The 20,659-nt window shown below is 28.5% G+C and overlaps 1 protein-coding gene and 1 long non-coding RNA gene across 2 annotated transcripts; one reads left to right on the top strand and one right to left on the bottom strand.

Annotated features, from left to right (window-relative positions):
• The first annotated feature begins 5,688 nt into the window (after nucleotides 1-5,688).
• On the top strand, nucleotides 5,689-10,201 carry LOC108482027 (ferric reduction oxidase 2). Its single transcript, XM_017785135.2, has 8 exons — nucleotides 5,689-6,158; nucleotides 6,252-6,354; nucleotides 6,452-6,643; nucleotides 6,750-6,984; nucleotides 8,061-8,388; nucleotides 8,499-8,736; nucleotides 8,821-9,524; nucleotides 9,643-10,201. Exons 1-8 carry the CDS (start codon nucleotides 5,999-6,001, stop codon nucleotides 9,780-9,782), a joined length of 2,100 nt encoding a protein of 699 aa, XP_017640624.1. The 5' UTR covers nucleotides 5,689-5,998; the 3' UTR covers nucleotides 9,783-10,201.
• Nucleotides 10,202-13,901: 3,700 nt separating this feature from the next.
• On the bottom strand, nucleotides 13,902-16,282 carry LOC128283473 (uncharacterized). The gene is made up of 2 exons (XR_008273829.1): nucleotides 15,996-16,282; nucleotides 13,902-14,121 (listed from the first exon to the last, which is right to left on the bottom strand). It is a non-coding gene; the product is annotated as an uncharacterized LOC128283473 (long non-coding RNA).
• Nucleotides 16,283-20,659: the final 4,377 nt, after the last annotated feature.

Genomic DNA, 20,659 nt, shown 5'->3' with positions numbered 1-20,659 from the left:
AGAGAATAATCGTCATAATTTCTAGAACAGAATATGAAATCCAAATAAACTGCACAGTTAATAACATTGTTATATTAACGCGGGTCGAGTGAGAGAAAATAATAAAATTAAGTTGATAATTGAAAAACTTACCCCCTCTCCAGCATGTTTATTGATAGTCAAACGGTATATCGGAACCGTGTATGACCTCTCGATACTCAGATTAGTGCTTCATCCACGAAAACAAATTGTTATAATAATATAATCCGAAAAAAAGTCAACTAATTGTTATAACGAATAAAAATTCATCACCTATTAACAAGTGAAAATACATATGATTGGTGAGTAATGGATGCCAAGAATGACATTCGGTAAAGCGCTTACGACTGCAGCAATATGAAGCATTTGCCTATGTCTATCGCAGAATAATCTGTCGTCCGACAAAGTTCGCGATACAATATGGCTAACATTGCGGACCCCGAACTGTACGAACGGGTGTTATAAAAATTAGATAATATGGGTAAGTACATCAAGTAGACTCTATTGCCGTTTTGCATTCAACATAAGTACACCCCCATAAGGTGCATAATGTAAGCTCGAACGGCCTGCATCACCCTCCATTCATTGGCAGTACTCGATAAATGCTTAAAATTGGCCTTTAGCCATGAAAACTTCAAACCCGCAAATTTTCTCTCACTAGGCATTGTCCAAGTAAGTCATAGCAGAGGGCAGTCGGCCTAGAGATCGAACTTACGCCCATGACCGCATTCCCGTCGATGGGAAGCCTGAGATGCAGTACAAGTAGAGTGATAGTGCACTCCCCGCACGACAAATGAAATGTGTGGGTATCCGACTTGACTGAAGTGAAAATCAAGTCGTATCGGAAATCAAAGGTCTGGATCAATGCCACTGATCCAAATTCGGTTAACTCCAAGTATGGCATTAGGCATTCATCTAGCAGAAACCCTACATTATTAACACGACCCCTCAATGCGCAGTATGGACCCTGACATTATTAAATTAGCAAAATAGTTAATACAATCTAATTTAATTTCGCAAATGATGTGAGTATCAAATAACAATTTCATTACCATCTCATTAATAGTACTTGATATGTTATGGTCATTCTTAATCAAATAACTCATTAGTTGCAAATATGCAATTAAAAAATGAATTTATTTAATTTGTTGTAAAAACATAGTAAATAAATTGAAATTTTAGAAAGAAAAGCACAAGAAATATCTCATAATTTCTCGTAATTTACCTACAATAAAAAATTTATATTAGTTTACAATAATAATATAAATAAAATAAATATATACTATCTAAACATAAAAAACATATGAATCAAATAAAATAAAACTAGAAACATACTTGTTTAGTTTCTTTCAAACAACCTATAAAATTATATAAAACAAATTTAATCAACATTTTAATAAATCAATAAAAATGTTAAATAAATAAAAATAAAATAAAATTACATTATAAAAATTAGATTAATAAAAATCACAAAACACTAAACTAAACACTAATAATTTATATAACCTAATCATAAATTACTAATAAAATAACTATAAAATTATTTTTGAAAAAATTACATTACTAAAAAATCATAAAACCCTAAACTAAATACTAACAATTTATAAACTAATCATAAATTACTAACAAAATAACTATAACATTTTTTAAAAAGAATTTACATTACTCATAAATCACAAAACACAAAACACTAACAATTTATATAACCTAATAATAAATTACTAACAAAATAACTATAATTTTTTTAAAAATTACATTCTTGAAAAATCACAAAACCCTAAACTAAGCACTAAAATTTCTAAACTAATCATAAATTACTAACAAAATAATTATAATATTTTTAAAAAGAATTTACATTACTAATAAATCACAAAACACAAAACAGTAACAATTTATAAACTAATCATAAATTACTAACAAAATAATTAATAAAATAATTTTACATTAATAAAAATCGAAAACACAAAACACCAACAATTTATAACCTAATCATAAATTACTAACAAAATAATTAACATAATAATTTTATATTAATAAAAATCACAAAATACTAAACTAAACACAACAATTTATAACATAATCCTAAATTACTAACAAAACAACTTTAAAACAATTATAAAAAATACATTCATAAAAATTATTAAACCAAAACCATAAACACTAAACATAAACAATTTATATATAATAATAATTAATAACAATTTTTTTCATGTATTAATCAAACTCTTTAAATTAAAAGACAAATTATTTACTAAAATTATACATACTTTTTCTTTCTTTCTTTCTTTCTTTCTTCTTTTCCTCCTCCTCCTTTCTTTCCTTCTTTTCTCCCCAGTGCATTCATATTACTGGGGACTATGTTGCTTATAAAGTCCCCCATTCAAAAAAATTTTCCCATTGAAAGGACATAACACTGCTTAGCAATGTGCACAAGCAGTGGGGGAAGGTCCGTTTGCTTGCGCAAAGAATAAAGGTGGGCGAGATGGGATGGATCGTCACACCAATGCCGCCTATCTGATAGGCGCGATTGGTGCTGCCAGTCTAGGTGGCGCCACACTCACAGGTATTTATAACTCGTATTCTGACCCGTTGATCGTATTTTGACTCGTATAAATATATATATTTTTAAAAAAGTGTTTCTTTATAAAAACAAAAAAAAAATTATAAAAAAAGGTGGTGGCGCCTATGAGAAAGGCTCCACCTAAAAGACATACCATTTTCATAATTAATCCCACTGGCAATCCATTTCAGAAATTAATTTTTTATATTATTTATGTAAATTAACGTCACTTATATTTGAAATGTTACGTTTTAGTCACTTACATCGTTTTGCTACAAAGTAGTCACTCTATCGTTAAGCTCCGTTACCTCCCTAACGACGGTCGTATGTGGCACACCAATTGGGTTTTAAATGTCAACTTGGATGTCCTAAGTGGCAATCCAAAAACCTATTTTCATCCCAGCAACTGGACATCCAAGTTGACATTTAAAACCCATTTGGCCTGTCGTTAGGGAAGTAATGGAGTTTAACGATAGAGTGACCACTTCATAACAAAACAAAAACGTAAGTGACTAAAACGTAACATTTCACACATAAGTAACTAAAATGTAATCTGAGGCAAACAAAAGTGACTATTTTTTAGTTTACCCTTAATTAAAACACTTTGTCTTCAATTTCTTATTTACCCTTAATTAAAACACTTTGTCTTCAATTTCTTAACTTCCTCTTTTCTTCTCACCAATCCTCGCAACCAAAGCACACCGGTATAATAAAAAATCAAAAACCACACCAGTACTGGTAAAAAGAATGCCAACATAAAAAAAAAAGTAAAAAATCAATGTTTTCTAATTTGAATCAGTGCCGGCAACGTGAACATCGGCATCAAAAAAGCAAAAAATTATTTTTTAAAATTTAGATCAGTGCAGAAAATGAAAACACCGACACCTATTAATTTTTTTATTTTTTTCATCCTAGAATATTTATATTTTTTAAGTGTATTTGAAAAATATATACTAGTGCTGACAAACACAATGACGACACTAAAAAATTATTTTTCATAAACCGAGCAATTTTTGGATAATTATTAAAGTATGATAAAGGGTGGTGCTGACAGCAAGATGGTTAGTACCAACATGCACTACGAAAAACATGTTATTTTCATACAAAATTTTAAATTTGAATCATTTTCGTAAAAAAATCAATTTATTTGAGATAGTTATGAAAAAAAGCCGCTAAGGTGACAGAATCCCAGCTAATCAGGCAATTAAGGAAAGGGGTCCAGCTAATTAAAGGCAAGGTTACAGGTCAGCAAGTGGGCACACCAAAGACACGCAATAAACGCATCAACACCAAAGTAGGGACACGAGGCTTGATGCATTATATTTGTATTTTCATTTCATCACCACATCATCTAACCCTCAAATATTACCCTTACTTTCCTTTTCTGTACCGAAGTCGTGGGATTGCACCGCCCTCTTCATTCTCTATTTTTCTCAATTTGGGTTCAAACGAAGATACTGAAATTAATGCATACACTCTTCAGTACTCACTTTTAATACATTTAACATCAAACCTTTTTTAAGTTCATAAAGAAAGGCACGCGTAATTTGTCTTTTCAACTGCTTCTCTCTTCCAAATCATTTCATATAATATTTTACTCAAAAAAGCACAAAATATATTAAAGAAAGATAAATTATCGGTTTCTCATTAAATTTTTAGTATGTTTTTATTTTAGTCCTTTAAATTAAAAATTGTTCAATTTCATCATTCAACTTTTAGGGTATTTTCATTTTAATTATTCAATCGTTAAATTTTTAACGACAATTAACTTGTACATACCACATCATGTTCATACTTTTATTTTAGTCACCAAATTTCTAAGTCGCTTTCATTTTGATTACTCGATTTTTTTTTAATATTCATCAAGGTAAAAAACATTAAGAATTAAAGTAAAAAAGCAGTAGAAACTAAAATAATGCTTTAAAAATGTCAAATTGTACTTGTTTACCTATTTGCTGAAAGTTCTAAATTTCTTTTTCAATATTGAGAATTTAAATTTCAATGCATCAAAATTAATTAAAATAAGTTATTAAAATATTTTATCCCTTGATAGTGTCACCTATTTGTCAATATAATATTTAAATTATTTTAATTAATTAATTTAGTCTCCTTTAGATCTTAAAATTTTATTTTATGTTTCCAAATTAAAATCGATTTAAATAAATTATCTTTAATAATTGTATATAAAACTCAAATTTCTTTTGATTATATGATCTCTAGTCTTTCATAGTAAGCTAAAAGCGAAGAAATATCCTTACAATTAATTTAATTAATTAATCTCCAAACAAAACCCATAATTTTTCATAACTTTTTACCCAAATGAAGAACAAGCAATTAAAATATATATTGCATTGATTTTTTTTTGCTTTTAGTTTAATATATATGAAAGATTGGAGATTATATAATCAAAATAAATTTAAGTTTCAGAGAAATTATTAAATAAGAGTTGTATAGTTGATTTCATTAAGAATAATATGGAAACATGGAATAAAATTTTAAAATTTAGAAGGAGATTAAATTATTTAACTTCAATATTACAATAACAAATCAGTTAATATTATCAAGGGATAAAAAATTTCAACAATTTATTTAATTGATTTTTATGGTTTGAAATTTAAATTTTCAATATTGAAAAAAATTTTCGCAATGTGATAAACAAGTATAATTTAACAATTTTAATGATTTGTTTTAGTTTTTACTTTTTTCACTTTATCCTTAATTATTTTGCCCCAATAAATGCATTAGAAAAGGGTTTTTTTAATCAAAATAAAAACGACTTAAAAATTACATGATCAAAATGAAAGTGTAAACATAATGTAGTGTGTGTAGTTAACTGTAGATAGAAATTTAATGATTGGATGATTAAAATAAAAAGGTTAAGTGATCTGAAAGGATTTACTTTTTATTTTTATTTTAGATGACAAAAATAAAACTAACCTAAAGATTGGGTCACTAATTAAATAGTTTAGGTGTTAGTGAAATAGGTAATAATGGATGTTGCATGAAGCTTGCAATTGGAGGGACGTAGATTCATCCACGTGCCTAAGAGTTGACTTTTGGATCTCCTCAAGGCTTCAACTTGCTACTCCCACCCTGATTTTTGCCACACATTGTTTTTTTTTTCCTGAAAAATATCAATTATCACAATCTTGAGTACAATTCCCAAGACGTGAATCATGCTTTTTATTTCTCACTTCTATAAAGAATATTATAGAGATATATCATTTTAGGAGAATTCTTTTCCTTATATTTAATATTCCCTAATTCCAAATTGTAATCTAGATTGAGTATTTAATTATAAATATGTACTTCCCTATATATACATCATCATTCCTTTAACATTCTCCTCAGAGATTCTCTCATAGTATATCTCTTTCTCTCGAAAAAGCTACCAACTAATAATACCCCAGAAATCAAGCAATGGATTCCAGGTTCGTAAGGGCAACAATAAGGCTCCTCTTGACTGTCATCTTTCTTGGGATTTGTATGATGTGGATCATGGCACCCACAAACACTTACAAGCAAAAATGGAAACCTAGCATCTCCAAAAAGGTTGTTTCCACATATTTTGGAACCCAAGGTAATTTTGCTGATGATATATATATTTTATCGATATATAACAAGTTAAGTTCCGAAGTTTACATTGTATTGTATTGTATCATCATGGTTACAGCTCCCAATATGCTGATTTGGACATTCCCCGTCCTCTTCGTTGCTTCTTTGGGCTCTTTGTACCTTCACTTGGGAAAGAACTTGAATCAAAATGCTTCACAAAGGTAGAACCAGGATTTTCAGTTTGTTACAGATATGTTAAACATATATATAAAAAGATCAAAAACCCAATTTTAATGGCTAATTATTTCTGATGAACAGCAATGAGAAAAATCATAGGCAGGCGTTATGGAGGAAGCCCGTTTTAGTGAAAGGTCCCCTTGGGATAGTTTCGGGGATAGAGTTAGCCTTGTTGATCTTGTTTATTGCACTCCTGGTTTGGACACTGGTAACTTATTTACGTAGGTTACATACCATCACTCCAAAAGCAGCTGCAAAAGAAGGAGTCAAAGTGTAAGATCCAATTAATCAATTCATTGATACACCAAATGAACGTTAATTCATTCAAAAAAAGGGAAAACACTTCGAAATTCGAATATAATTTGGTGTTTTTTGGCAGATGGGAAATGAAGTTATTCGATATAGCGTTGTGGATAGGGCTTACGGGGAATGTGTGTTTAGCATTTCTGTTCTACCCAGTGGCTCGTGGCTCATCGGTGCTGCCGCTGTTAGGTCTAACCTCGGAGGGCAGCATCAAGTACCATATATGGCTTGGACACATGACCATGGTTCTTTTCACAATTCACGGCATTTGCTATATCATTGATTGGGCCGTTACAGGCAACATATCTGAGGTAATTAATGTTCTTTATTACATAATAACTAGACAAAATTTGAAAAGGGAATATTAGCTTACTCTCTTTTTTCTTCATCTTTTTTTGGTCTTCCTTTTTCAGTCTTGTTCTAAGATTGCACGTAAGTATATGAAAAGAAGGTTTTAAGAAACTCTGTTATGAAAATGACGTAAAAGAGACTACAATCAAAGATAAAACTCGGGTATTTAGTTCCATTAATAGCTCTCCACTCATTTTATATGAAAATCATTGCCATGATACGGTCCATACTACATACAAGAAGAACCATAAAATATGGGTGTCTTAATCAAAGGAATCTTTGAGATTGTAGGGTCCCAAACAATAGTTGTAGTTCAATTTTATTTTCGTCTTTTGGTTGTGTTATTTCGCCAACTTTTTTCTTCATTTATTCTGATTTTTTCCCCTTTTTCTATTCAAATGACACCTGTTTTTCATGCACAAATAGAATTGGTTTGAACTTTCAAGCCATTAAGTACAAATACATTAATATGATTAGTACCGAGCAAGATTTACACTGAAATCAAAACTAAAATTTATTATCCTATGGGAATTATTGGTGCACACTAACCGGTAATGTCCAAAATTCTAGCGGTTAAGATAAGATTTTGATGGGGGATTTGACTTAAGAGTATAAGGATCTGATCTAGGTGAGACGTGTAGGGGTAACTGGACCTGACCCATTTGTCAACTATCTATGGGGTGCCTTTAACATCGATGCTGTTTTTGACCACGAAAAGCAAATGAAAAAATAAAGGTGAAGATGTATCTAGCGTTTCGTATTGTATGAGGCGTATAGTGGAGCACTTAAAGCTACTACCCTTTCTTTCTTCTCTACCGATAGGACCCGTCATAGTCAATCATAGATTACATTACCAAGGTGGTGAGAATCTTTTAAATATAATATGGTGAGAGTTTTATTTTTTGTTTGACTTGGATAGACAAATATATTATTAATACTAAAAACCAATCTAATACTACTTTTAACAATGTGTACCCATTCCTTGTTTCTTGAAATCTTCAAACTTTAAGCTATAATGTTGATGTGAATAATTCAGATGCTAAAATGGAGTCATTCGGATATTTCAAACGTGGCTGGAGAAATAGCATTGCTGGGTGGCCTAGGCTTGTGGGCTGCAACTTTTCCTCAAATAAGGCGAAAAACCTTTGAGCTCTTCTTTTATGCCCATCATCTCTACATCATCTTTGTATTCTTCTTCATCCTCCATGTTGGCATTGGTTACACCTTCATTATGCTTCCTGGATTTTACCTCTTCACCGTCGACCGTTACCTCAGATTCTTGCAATCTCGAACCTCTGTTCGCTTACTTTCAGCTCGACTTTTACCTTGTAATGTTGTGGAGCTTAATTTCGCAAAAACCCATGGTAATCATTAACCCAATAACTTAATCGAGTTTTTTTTTTTTTCATATAAATTTTAGTTTAACCCTTTTTTTTACCCCACTTGATTTGTTAATATCTTTGTTTAAAACTAGGTTTGACCTATAATCCGACAAGTATTATGTTTGTGAACGTGCCCAGCATTTCAAAGTTGCAATGGCATCCATTTACAGTTAGTTCGAACAGTAATATGGAGCCTGATAAAATTAGTGTGATCATTAAAAGCGAAGGAAGTTGGTCGAGCAAGCTCTATCAAATGCTTTCATCTCCAATTGAACGTCTTGATGTTTCCATTGAAGGACCTTACGGACCTCAATCTAACCATTTGCTAAGGTTTGCAAGCAAATCCTACCAACTGAAAACATTGTTTCTTCTAAGTTTGTTAAAAAAATATTGAACTGTACAAATATTTTTCAGGCATGACACGATTGTGATGGTGAGTGGAGGCAGTGGAATTACTCCTTTTATATCCATAATCCGAGAGCTCATTTTCAGGAGCAAAATATCTCAATGTAAGACACCAGATATGATCCTAATTGCTGTATTCAAAAGCTCTTTGGATCTCACTATGCTAGACCTGTTGCTACCTATGACTGGTTCCCGATCTGAACTTTCTAACCTGAAGCTTCACATTGAAGCTTACGTGACCAAGGAAAAAGAACCAACAACTGATAACTCAAAACGAGTTCGTTCCATATTGTTCAAGCCCCTTCCAACAGATAAACCTATGGCACCCATTTTAGGCCCCAACAGCTGGTTCTGGCTTGCCGCCATAATATCATCTTCCTTCATCATGTTCCTTATCTTAATTGGGATCGTCACCCGGTTCTATATTTACCCAAGGGATCACAACAAAAACGAATTCTCAGCCTCCACAAAAGCTGTGTTGAATGTTTTGGCTATATGTGTCTCCATAGCTGCAACAGCTAGTGCAGCTGTTTTTTGGAACAAGAGACAGTATTCCAGGGAAGCGACGCAGGTACAAAACATTGAAGGACAAACCCCATTAGGATCACCAAACTTGAGGGCTTATAATGGTGATAGAGAATTGGAAAGCCTCCCTCACCAATCTCTTGCACAAGCTACCAAAGTTCACTATGGAGGTAGACCTGACTTGAAGAGTAAGTTACTTTCAATTTGTCTAATGGCTTAACTAAGTGCCTGTTTTGCAGCAACTAGAATTCACCTCAAACCTTTTCTCTGCTTTTTTTTTTCTTTTTTGATGGTTTGGGGTTGCAGGAATGCTTTTTGAACGTAGAGGAGAAAGCGTGGGGGTTCTTGTTTGCGGTCCAAAGAAATTGAGGCATGATGTTGCAGCAATTTGTTCTTCTGGTCTGGCAGATAATCTGCATTTTGAGTCTATCAGTTTCAGCTGGTGATTACTGTTTAGAAAGCAGAGGAAAAAACAAGTGCGTGGAGTGGCAGAGTGGTTTTGGCACCCATCATTTGTTCAAGTGCGCAGTTTCTGCTGTTTATATTTGATATTTTATGCAAATTATGTAGCTACATAACAGTACGAGATCCTAATATAATTAAATAAACCGATGAATATAGCTTGTAAATTTTCCCCTTTGTATGGTGACGGTTTAAAAGTAAGCAATTCTGTCATCTTCTCCACTTACTCAAAAACCATCACATGTTTTCCTGTGGTCCCACAGAATAGGCTGAACTGTAACATCTAAAAACGCCGGATTTGGGTTTTTTTTTTTCTTTTAGGTTAACGAATCATTTTCACTTAACTGAAGATGTATAGAAATTCCACTTGCTATTTTCTACAGAAGGGTTATAACTTATTAAATGATGAGACTCGTATCTTACGACCCACCCATCTTCAAAGAGGGACACATCAGTGATGCTAAAATTCAAGCAATCATCAGTGATGCAAAGAAATTTATATACCTCGGATTGTCTTAAAAGAGTAGCAAGGACTACTATTCACTCCTTCAACTTGACAGAGTACATACGAGCCAAGAAGAATTCAGCACCCAACCTGCTCTGCAAAATACCCATTTTAACGAAAAAAAGGGGTTCAATCAGCAAAAACACCAAAAAAAGACGAAAAGAAAATAGCAGGAGAAGAATGGTCGTTATTTTCAGTCTTAATTCACGATTTGGCTCCTAAGTATACCAATTTTCTCATTTGGAATTAATTTTTTTTTTTCAATTTGATACTTAAAAAATGTCAATAGTTTTCTAATTTGGTACCTAATGTCTGATGTCTGACAGACAGTAAAAAAATTTTATAGCCAATCACAAAGCACTAACTGATGTTTTTATATAAAAAATAAATAATTTTTATTAAATATATATATACAGTAAAAATATAAAAATAGAAATAAATACATAAAATTAAGAAAATTTATATAATCAAGAAAAAATAGGTAAATTACAAAAATTGTACAAAATGAAATTTACAAAAAAAATATAATTGAAAATAAATTAGTTGAAATTAATAATATTATAAAATTGTAAAATTATGAAAAATCATAATTTTTTTAAAAGTTCAAAAATAACTTTTTTATAAAATTCTAAAATAAATAATTATAAGTTTTAAGAAAGCATTTAAATTTCAATTTTTTTGCAATTACTTGAATTTCAAATATATTTTTAATTTTATAAAATTTTCCAATTTTTATATATCATTTTGAAATTTAAAATTTTATAATTATATATAAGAATTTTATAATTTTTTATTTTTATATATTATCTATTTTTTACATTTTTAATCAATATAATATTTTTACAATATATATTTTAGAATTTTATAAAAATTATTTTTAAACTTTCTTAAATTAAGTTTTTATATTTTTTACATTTTTGTAATAATATTATTAATTTCAACTAATTTATTTTAATTATCATATTTTTTCCAAATTTATTTTTATGATTTATAATTTTTTAATTATATATATTTTTCTGAATTTTATATATATTTATTTTCATTTTTTATATTTTTAATATGGATACATTTAATAAAAGAAAATGTTTTTTACATAAAGATGCCATGGGGTGCTTTGTGATTGGCTATACAATTTTTTATATTTGTCAACAAATGGACTAAAGAATGTAATAAAGACATACTTTAGGTATCAATTTGGGAAGTGATTGATACTTTAAATATTAAATTGGAACAAAAAAAATTAACTTACCAAAATGAAAAATAGGTATACTTTAACTGCTTAATTGTGAATTAAACCTTATTTTTATGATATAAAATTGGTGCTTTCAAATTAATATTAAAATTTTCTAATCATTTCTTTGGTATTCAATTTTCCTTCATCAATAATATTTTCACATGTTATAGAAAAATGATACAATATTTTTAATCTCATATATTTTCCTATTTAATTTTTTATTTATTCATGATTTAAATTTAAAATTTCATTTTAATTTCATATATATTGTTATTATTAATTTTAAACTATATATATTTTTAAATATGTGATTTCTACACACATACACATGCAATATAGTTTCTATTTTCATTTTATGAGCTTTGCAAAACAATGGATTGATTTCATTTTATTTTTAAGACAAAATAAATTACTAACATTCTAAGATTGAGCACTAGTTTAATTGACATTATTATTATTAAATTAATTTAAAATTATTTTAATGCATTTAAGTATGTACTTTTTTATTTAATTATATTTCCAATAATAAATTTAATTACAAATTAATTAGTTTAGGAATTGAAAGGTTTATGAAGGATAATTCCACTTACACTGATGTAAAATGAAAGTAGTTGTACTCTCTTTCATATCTCTTCAGTATAATTATTTAATGATTCAACTATTAAATTTATCGATATAGTTGTACTTGGCATGCAAGTAAAATTTCAAAGGGTTCAATATATCTATAATGTCGATCTAAAATACTATATATATATATATATTGAACATTTGAAAATCTTTTACGTAAAAGAAATAGTTAAAAGTTTTAGTTTAAATCAAATTTGACTTGTAAGATTATATGAATGAAATATAACATATGAAGATTGAATCATTAAAATATTAATCGTATAAAAAATATTAAAGGAGATAAAAGTATTTTAATTTTATATCTATATTAGTGAATTTCTCCCCTACTTAAAGATATAGATGTTTTGAGCTGGATTTTTGAGTGCCAAAAGGGTTACACTCAGGTTTATATGACTAGTAAATGGAAAGGATTATTATTAGGTTTACTAAAATCCTATCACACGCGTATATATATGTGGAAACTATAAATTTAGAATATAATGTGTTTAAAATTAATATATAATAAATAATGAAATGTATGGTTTAAAAATAATTAATAATAACACATAAAATATGTACGATATTTAAATAAAAATTTAGATTAAATTATTTATCGAATGTTGTTATCAATCTTTAGTTGGTGGCTAGTTATCTTGTGATACCAACTCAATCAAATACATTATTAATAAGAAATCTTATCACACGCATATATGTGTGAAAACCATAAATTTTGAATACAAATGTGTACTTAATACAGTAAATAAATAATGAAATGTATGGTTTGAAATTATTTAATAGTAGTAATAACACATGAAATATGTATGATATTAAAATGAAAAAAAAGATTAGTTTAAATTGTTTATCATGTTGTTGTAATCTTGAGTCGATGTCGAGTTAATTTATGACATCAATTCAATCAAATACATTATTAGTAATAAAGTGTGCATAATAAAATTAAATGTCTGAAAATAGTAATAAAAAAAGTTGATGTGGATTTAAATTCTATCGTATGCATATTTTTATTTTTATTTTTTAATAAAAGGAATAAAATATTATTGAATAATATACCTTGTTTAAAAAACGGATGACCATTTTTTTAATTTCTCAACTGAGTTGGTGCCTAGTTAACTCGCAACGCCAACTCAATTAAGGATTTTGTTAATAGTATAAATGTTGATTTTTTTCATATATTATTTAGGGTATAAATCAACCAAGCTTGAACAAATGAACCTTAGTTCATGTTTCTCTATTTATTTTTAAGCTCGTTCGTGTTTGTTAAAATTTTTTTTAAAAAAAATCATGTTATTTTATTTGAAATTGAACATTTTCACGAGTAATGTTCATGAATTGTAACACCTCTATACCCAACTTGATTACCGGATCAAGTATAGAAGTGCTACATTGGTTTTTAGAAACTCTAATAATAATATCTTAATAAAAAATATCATTATAATCTGTACATATTAGTTTCGTTGTTCTAGTATATTGATTATTGGTATTCAAGATAAGCCAAAATAAAATTTTCAACTATTTTTACATTTAGAACAATATATTAAAGTGAAAAGAAGGGTCATTGTAAAAATAATAATAATAATAAGGAACGTGACTGTGTGGATTTTAGTAACCATGTTTAAATTTGTAATTCAAGGCATAATTTGCCAAATTAATTCCTAAAGTTTACCTAGTTTAACCCTTGTTCACATATCAAATTTTAAGCCAATTTAATTCAAATATAAATCGTAATTAAGCATTCTAAAATTTAATTTTCTTATATCACTTAATTAACATTTAAATTATTTCATATAAATTAAGCAAACATCGAGTATCACATTTAAGTCCCATCACATTCAACCTTAATACACACACCTAGGTACATGCCATTTACTGAAATAAAAAATTAATACTCTCTTAGATCCACTGATGTGATGAGATGAGGTGCCTTCAATCTTCAAAGATCCATTTTTCCTCTATTTTTAACCTACGCATATAAACATGCGTTAAGCTATTGCTAGCTTAGTAAGTACAACTATTATTTAGATCATAATCTATATTATAAATTATAACTTATTTATTATCGCTCTGAAAATCATTTAAATGACCTGTTTGTATTCATCATACATAATTTACCAATCAATTCACTTATTTTTTATAATTAGGTCCACATTTATTATTTGCTCATTAAACACCAACTAAACATATTGACTTAATTATCATCTATACAATATTAGAATCACATGAATTTATTTTAAATTCTCATTTACTCCATTTAGCTAAAATTTTGATAATTTACTTTACTTATTTCAACCATATATATATATTTCAATTTCATAACTTTTCAACACATATAATCTATATGATTTAATAATCACTAAAATAATTATGTACCTTTTTCAGAAGCCTAGTAGACTTAATAAAACACACACGATATACATAACAGAACAAAACACCACCGAAACCAATAAACAGAGAGAACAAATGTGCGAATCAGAGAGCACTGACGTCCTAATAATCAAAGAGCACTAACGTGCTAATAATCAGAGAGTGCGCTAAGGTTTCTTAATAGCATGCCACTAATATCCCAATAGTTCTTATCTCATCTAATTGGGCAAGTCATAATAGACACACGTCACTTGTACACTTTTTACCATTTAATCCTTATAACAATACTTCGCATAATTATATCTTTCTTTTTCATTAACACATGGAACTTGTCTCAATATTTAATAATCTTCTTAATTCTACTAATAATTCTTATTATACATTTCACCTATCACTTTTTACTTATTTTACAATTTATACCTCATCATGACATTTCATGTAACAATATCTTTTTCTTTCAATTTCAGATATAACATATTTCATTTCTCTATTTAACTTTCATATTCCACCATAATTTCTTATCACATTCGAGTGTCATTTTCATTTTTTTCTAAATTCTGTCCTTGAGGCATCAAATCTACAAATAGAATTTATAATTCTTTTAATACATGTAACATGTTTCACCAATTAATATAATTTCCATAATTCATCACTAATCTTTATTAATTCTTTCTTTTCATGTTATTTTACATTTTAACACACTAATCCTTGTCTTTCATTTTTTTATCAAACATCTGTATATTATTTCACGTATCATTATTTCAGATATTTCTCTTCACATTTACTTACATAAATATATAGTTCGATCAACTTTTACATCCTCTATAATTTAGTATTTTTTATGCACTTTAAATCTTTTCTCACATCTCTTTCAATTTCTTTATCACATATTACTTAATAAATACAATCAATTCATTATTTATTATATTTAATCATTATCAAGCCTTATTCTTCACTTATTCAACTTATAAATTTGTAATTAAAATTAAGTTGCAAATTGTCTAGCTAAACAGGCTTTGTCCGGACCTGATATCTTACAAGTGTTCGATTCTTCTCATCCGATGACGCACAAGTTAATAGATTTGGATTAGATGAAGAATATTTTTTCTTTTTAGAATAATACTTTGTAATTACTTCCGTTTTTTTTATCACCAAAAAAAATTATATTCATTCTAACAATCAACTTCATAATCAAAACCAGTAATTAAATACCATATTAAAATTATATTCATTCTAACAATTAACTTTATTCTAACAACTTTAAGTTTAAAGTCAACTTTCTTCTTCTCCTTCATCCTTTGTCCAGTTCCTTGCTTTATTTCTCTATTTGTTTATCAACTTTCTTCACTTTTTCTTCAAATTTTCATATCAAGATACACAATATTTTCACATTAAAAATCATGTTCACATATCATAATTCATGTTTTTTAATCAAAACTAACATGTATTTCAAGAGAAGTTAATAGTTCTTACCTCAAACACTTATATTCAAGTCTAATCTTTATTTTCTCTCTCCTCCAAAACTCCCTTGAATGCTCTTCTCATGAAATTAGTGTAACTATTATTTCTCTCCATTGATCTCACTCACAAATCATGAAGAAATTTAGGAAAAAAATAACTTAGTTGGTTTGTATTTGGTGAGAGAGACTAAGTTGAAAGAAAAATAAAAATTAAAATGGTAGAAAAATAGTCACTGACATGAAGCACCATGACTATGGCTTTTATAGCTTCTTCTTTTCTTTTCTTTTTTATCCTTTTCTTTCTCCATTTTTCTAGTTTCTTCCATTAAAAATATCTTTTTTTATTTTATTTATCATTTTATCCTTACTATTCACACTTTTTTTACTATCTATCCTTAATCATTACCTTCCATAATTATCTTTTCAATTCATTTACCATTTTACCCCTCCACTTTTTTTATAATACTACCCATATGTCCTAATTCCTTTTGGTATAGGCTTTCCTCATTTTTCATCAGTTTAATTTAATCTTTCAACATTCAATTTTCTCACCTTGTCCCAATACTTTTCATTAATTTAATCCTTTCCCCAAATAAATTTATATTAATATTTATACTTTTCCAAATATCTTATGCCTATCTTTTATGTCTTGTAACTTTTAAATTTTCAATTTCTGACTTTTCTCAAAATTTTAACTAATTTATTATATATTTATCACTATTCAAGACTCTAGAAATTTCTTTTGAGATCTTACATTTCTCCTCCCTTTAAAATAAATTTCATCTTTGAAATTTCCTTGGTTTTCTTGACCATGAACTTTATGATCACTTTATTATTTCAACTCTCTCAATTCGATTTTTTTTCACAATTTTACTTATCGTACTCTCTTATTCATATAACATCACTTTGCATTTTCTTATCATTTATTTTCTTTTATCCAATCTTATCTTGAATATCCTAAAATCTTATAAATTTTTGTACCTCGTACGATAATATTATTTTCTTATATCCTTTTATTTTACTTATTCAAAATTGCATAATCTAATTATCTTAAAATCATCCTTCGATTTCATATACTTATGTATATATATTTTTAATTCATCAATGACCTATAAATCTCTTGTCATTCTTCAAACTCTTATCCTGAACATGCAACTTTTTACCTGAATATACTCTTCATTATACTCTTCATTATTTCTATAACACCCCCTAACCCTTATCCGTCCTCGGAACAGGATTACGGGGCATTACAAGTCAATACAGTTCAGTTACAGACATTAATTAATATAGTTGTTTACACTTATCCTAAATTTAATGTATCGTCCCTTTAATGGGCCATCGAAGTCCAATATGAACAATAAAATCAATTCGGGACTAATTTAAAATCACTAAAAATTTTTCTCAAAATTTCAAAAATTTCCTATCGAACAATACCCACACGCTCGTGTGTCTATGGCACACACCCGTGTCCTTTACCTGTATAACTCTCTGACTTATTACTTATGAACAAATTAGTTTCACACGGCCAAGACACACGCCCGTGTGCCAAGCCGTGTGGACTTAAAATGAGTCTTGCAATTCAAGTTTATCAACCTTGCAAATCATAAACCATAAACAACCTAATTTCTAATCTTTTAACTTACTCAAATTACGATCAAACACATCTAAAACATATTAAATCGACCATCTTAAGTGTCTAACCAATGTACCTTCGTTGGTACCACAATTTTTATCAACAAAACCTAGCGATAATTTACTAATCAAACCTATTTATAATTATTCCCAAATTTGCATCTTTATACCAAACTTAATTAAGCTATGTGCTCAACCATTATCATTTATAACAACATTTACAATAGTTTTTCTAAAATGACCACTTTGACATCCTAGGTACATGCCATTGCCAATAATTTACATAAATCTCCACTTACAGTTTGGGATCGGCCTAGGATGCTGATTGAACGATTTGACTTTTTAACTTATCCTGCGCAGGGAAACAAACCGTACACTGAGTATGAACTCAATAGTATTTCTATAATCTGAACACTTAATAACATAACATACACTTAAAATCATATAATAATTATAAATATTCAATCATTCATTTCATGGATAAATTCTTTATAACTCATTCAATCTTTATCATCTATTAACCCAGTTAGCTTTTCAAAATAAATTCACAAATCATTTAAAACAATAATATTTTTCATTCATATGTCTCACTTACACTTCAGTTCACTATTCAATTTCAGTAAATAATATTCAACTATTACATTTCATTCAGTAACCCGTATAATCCAAGCTCAATATCAGTCAATATTTTTCAGTGTCATTCAATTTATCAGTTTCATTTAGTAACATTCAATTATTTAGTAGCAATTAGTTATTCAGTAACAATCATTTGCTCAGTAGCATTCAGTTATTCAGTAACGATCAATTATTCAGTAACAGTCAGTCATTCAGTACTTTTATTTACCCTTATTAACATGAATCGGACACTGACGGATACACGGATCCAACCATCACACCAGTACAGTACGGCACATAGTGCTTTATCGACCAAGCCAAAGTAAACAGTTACAGTACGGTACAGAGTACCTCATCAGAATAATCCGAAGTAACAATAACAGTACGGCACACAATGTGCCTCATCGACTCGAAGTCGAAGTAACAGTACGACACTTATAGTGCCTCATCGACTCAAGGTCGAAGTATCCCTGAACACTTCCAATCTTATGGCATGCCAAATATATACGACTTAGCCCGAATACTGTTAATAGGTTTTTCAATTTCACTTTCAATTTTTTTTTTTAGCCAATGTACATTTCAATTAATCACATGTATTCTCAAATAAATACAATTCACTTTACTTTTCAATAACAAATATTTACATTTCACAATAATCACATATTTATAATTAATTTCATCACATTCCGATCAATATATTTTTCAAATATAACATACATCCAATATTCAATTTTCATATCATCCATATATATCCATATAAATTCAATTCAATAACAATTACTAATACTTACCTTAATTTCTTACAATAACATATAAACCAAAATATAACTGTTAGTAATTAAAATTCAGATTAATTACCAATTCAATTTAAATTCAATACCAATGCTCAAATATCATATAAATTATAATTTCACAAATACTCAATTCAATATCAAATATACTACACTTACCTTAATTTTCTTACCATAAACATTTAGATTAAAATATAACAATTAATAATTAAATTCGGATTATAGAAATACAAACCGTAATTTTTGAGCTAACCCCGTCGACTTTGCCTTTTTTCTTATTTAGCCGAGGTTTCCGGCACAATGTTAGCTACAGGGCTTTTTTACTAAAATAAATTAAAAAAAATTATTTATCAAAATAGGTTGTCAGCCTGATTATATACGAAAATGAGGTGTTTCTTTCATTCACGCCTATCTGACAGGCGCAAATGATTATTTTATATTATTTTTTTTGTTTTTTTAAATAAAATATTATTTTTTTATTTTTTATTAAAAATATTTAAATATATATACGGGTAAAAATAAAGTTTAACGAGTCAAAATACTGGTAAAAAGGGGTCGCGCCTGTCGGATAGGCGCGATTAGATAGGCGCAAATGGGTAGCCCGAACAGTGCCCCTCCAGCTGCTGCATGCTGCCCATGGCACTGGCCCTGCTGCCCGAACAGTCCCTCCCTACAGCCTCTGCATGCATGCCCCCTTCCCCAGCTCCACAGACCAACAACTGTTGCTGCCCATGCTGCTGTTTAGTCCCTTCAATGGGAAAAAGTTGCAAATGGGGACCTTATAAGTATGGTCCCCCAAACCCTATCCACACACCGGAAGAGAGAAAAAAAAAGAGAGAAAGGAGAAGAAAAAAAAAAGGAGGAGAGAAGAAGAAGAAGAAGAAGAAGAAGAAGAAAAAAAAAAAAAAAAAAGGTAATATATTTTTAGTAAATAATTTTGTTTATAATTTAAAGAGTTTAATTAAGATGTTGTGATTTTTTTGTTATTAATTATTAATTATAAAATATTTATGTTTAGTGTTTATAGTTTTGGATTAATATTTTGTATGAATGTAATTTTTTTGTTTTTATAATTATTTTAAAATTAATTTGTTAGTAATTTAGGATTATGTTAAAATTTTTGTGTTTGTAATTATTTTAAAATTAATTTATTAGTAATTTAGGATTAAGTTATAAATTGTTGTGTTTAGTTTAGTATTTGGTGAGTTTAACATATAAGTTTATAAAAAAAGAAAAATCATTTCATTTTGAAAATGAATTTGGACAAATGATGTTTAAGGTCATTTAAAATTTTTAAGTTACTATTAAGTATTGGTATGTTATTATTTGATTTTAGACCAAACAATGAAAATTCATATTTAGCCTAAGCAGATGTGGATGCTTGCTTACTCTATCTTGCAAATATTATTTAAAAATACTCTATTAAGATATCATATAAAATGTAACTAAGTCGAAAAGCGTAAATCTAAACTAGGCTCAAAGTAAATCAAGCTATTTGATCGGTAAACATCTTTAAAATTGAAATCTTTAATTTTATCTTTATGTACATATTTGATACAAAATATATTCAAGATTTTTATATATTTAAAAATCATATCTTCATATAATATTTGAATATGTATTAGATTACATATTAAAT

The sequence above is a fragment of the Gossypium arboreum genome, chromosome 11 (genome assembly GCF_025698485.1).
Source record: "Gossypium arboreum isolate Shixiya-1 chromosome 11, ASM2569848v2, whole genome shotgun sequence".
Taxonomy (NCBI): Eukaryota; Viridiplantae; Streptophyta; class Magnoliopsida; order Malvales; family Malvaceae; genus Gossypium; species Gossypium arboreum.
This window is presented reverse-complemented; position numbering and strand designations above follow the sequence as displayed.

Excerpts from the sequence above, each read along its gene's own strand:
- LOC108482027 (XM_017785135.2), top strand. The coding sequence starts at position 5,999 with ATGGATTCCAGGTTCGTAAGGGCAACAATAAGGCTCCTCTTGACTGTC. Across the intron at positions 6,644-6,749 it reads GCAAAAGAAGGAGTCAAAGT|ATGGGAAATGAAGTTATTCG; the intron begins GTAAGATCCAAT and ends GTTTTTTGGCAG. Across the intron at positions 9,525-9,642 it reads AGGTAGACCTGACTTGAAGA|GAATGCTTTTTGAACGTAGA; the intron begins GTAAGTTACTTT and ends TTGGGGTTGCAG.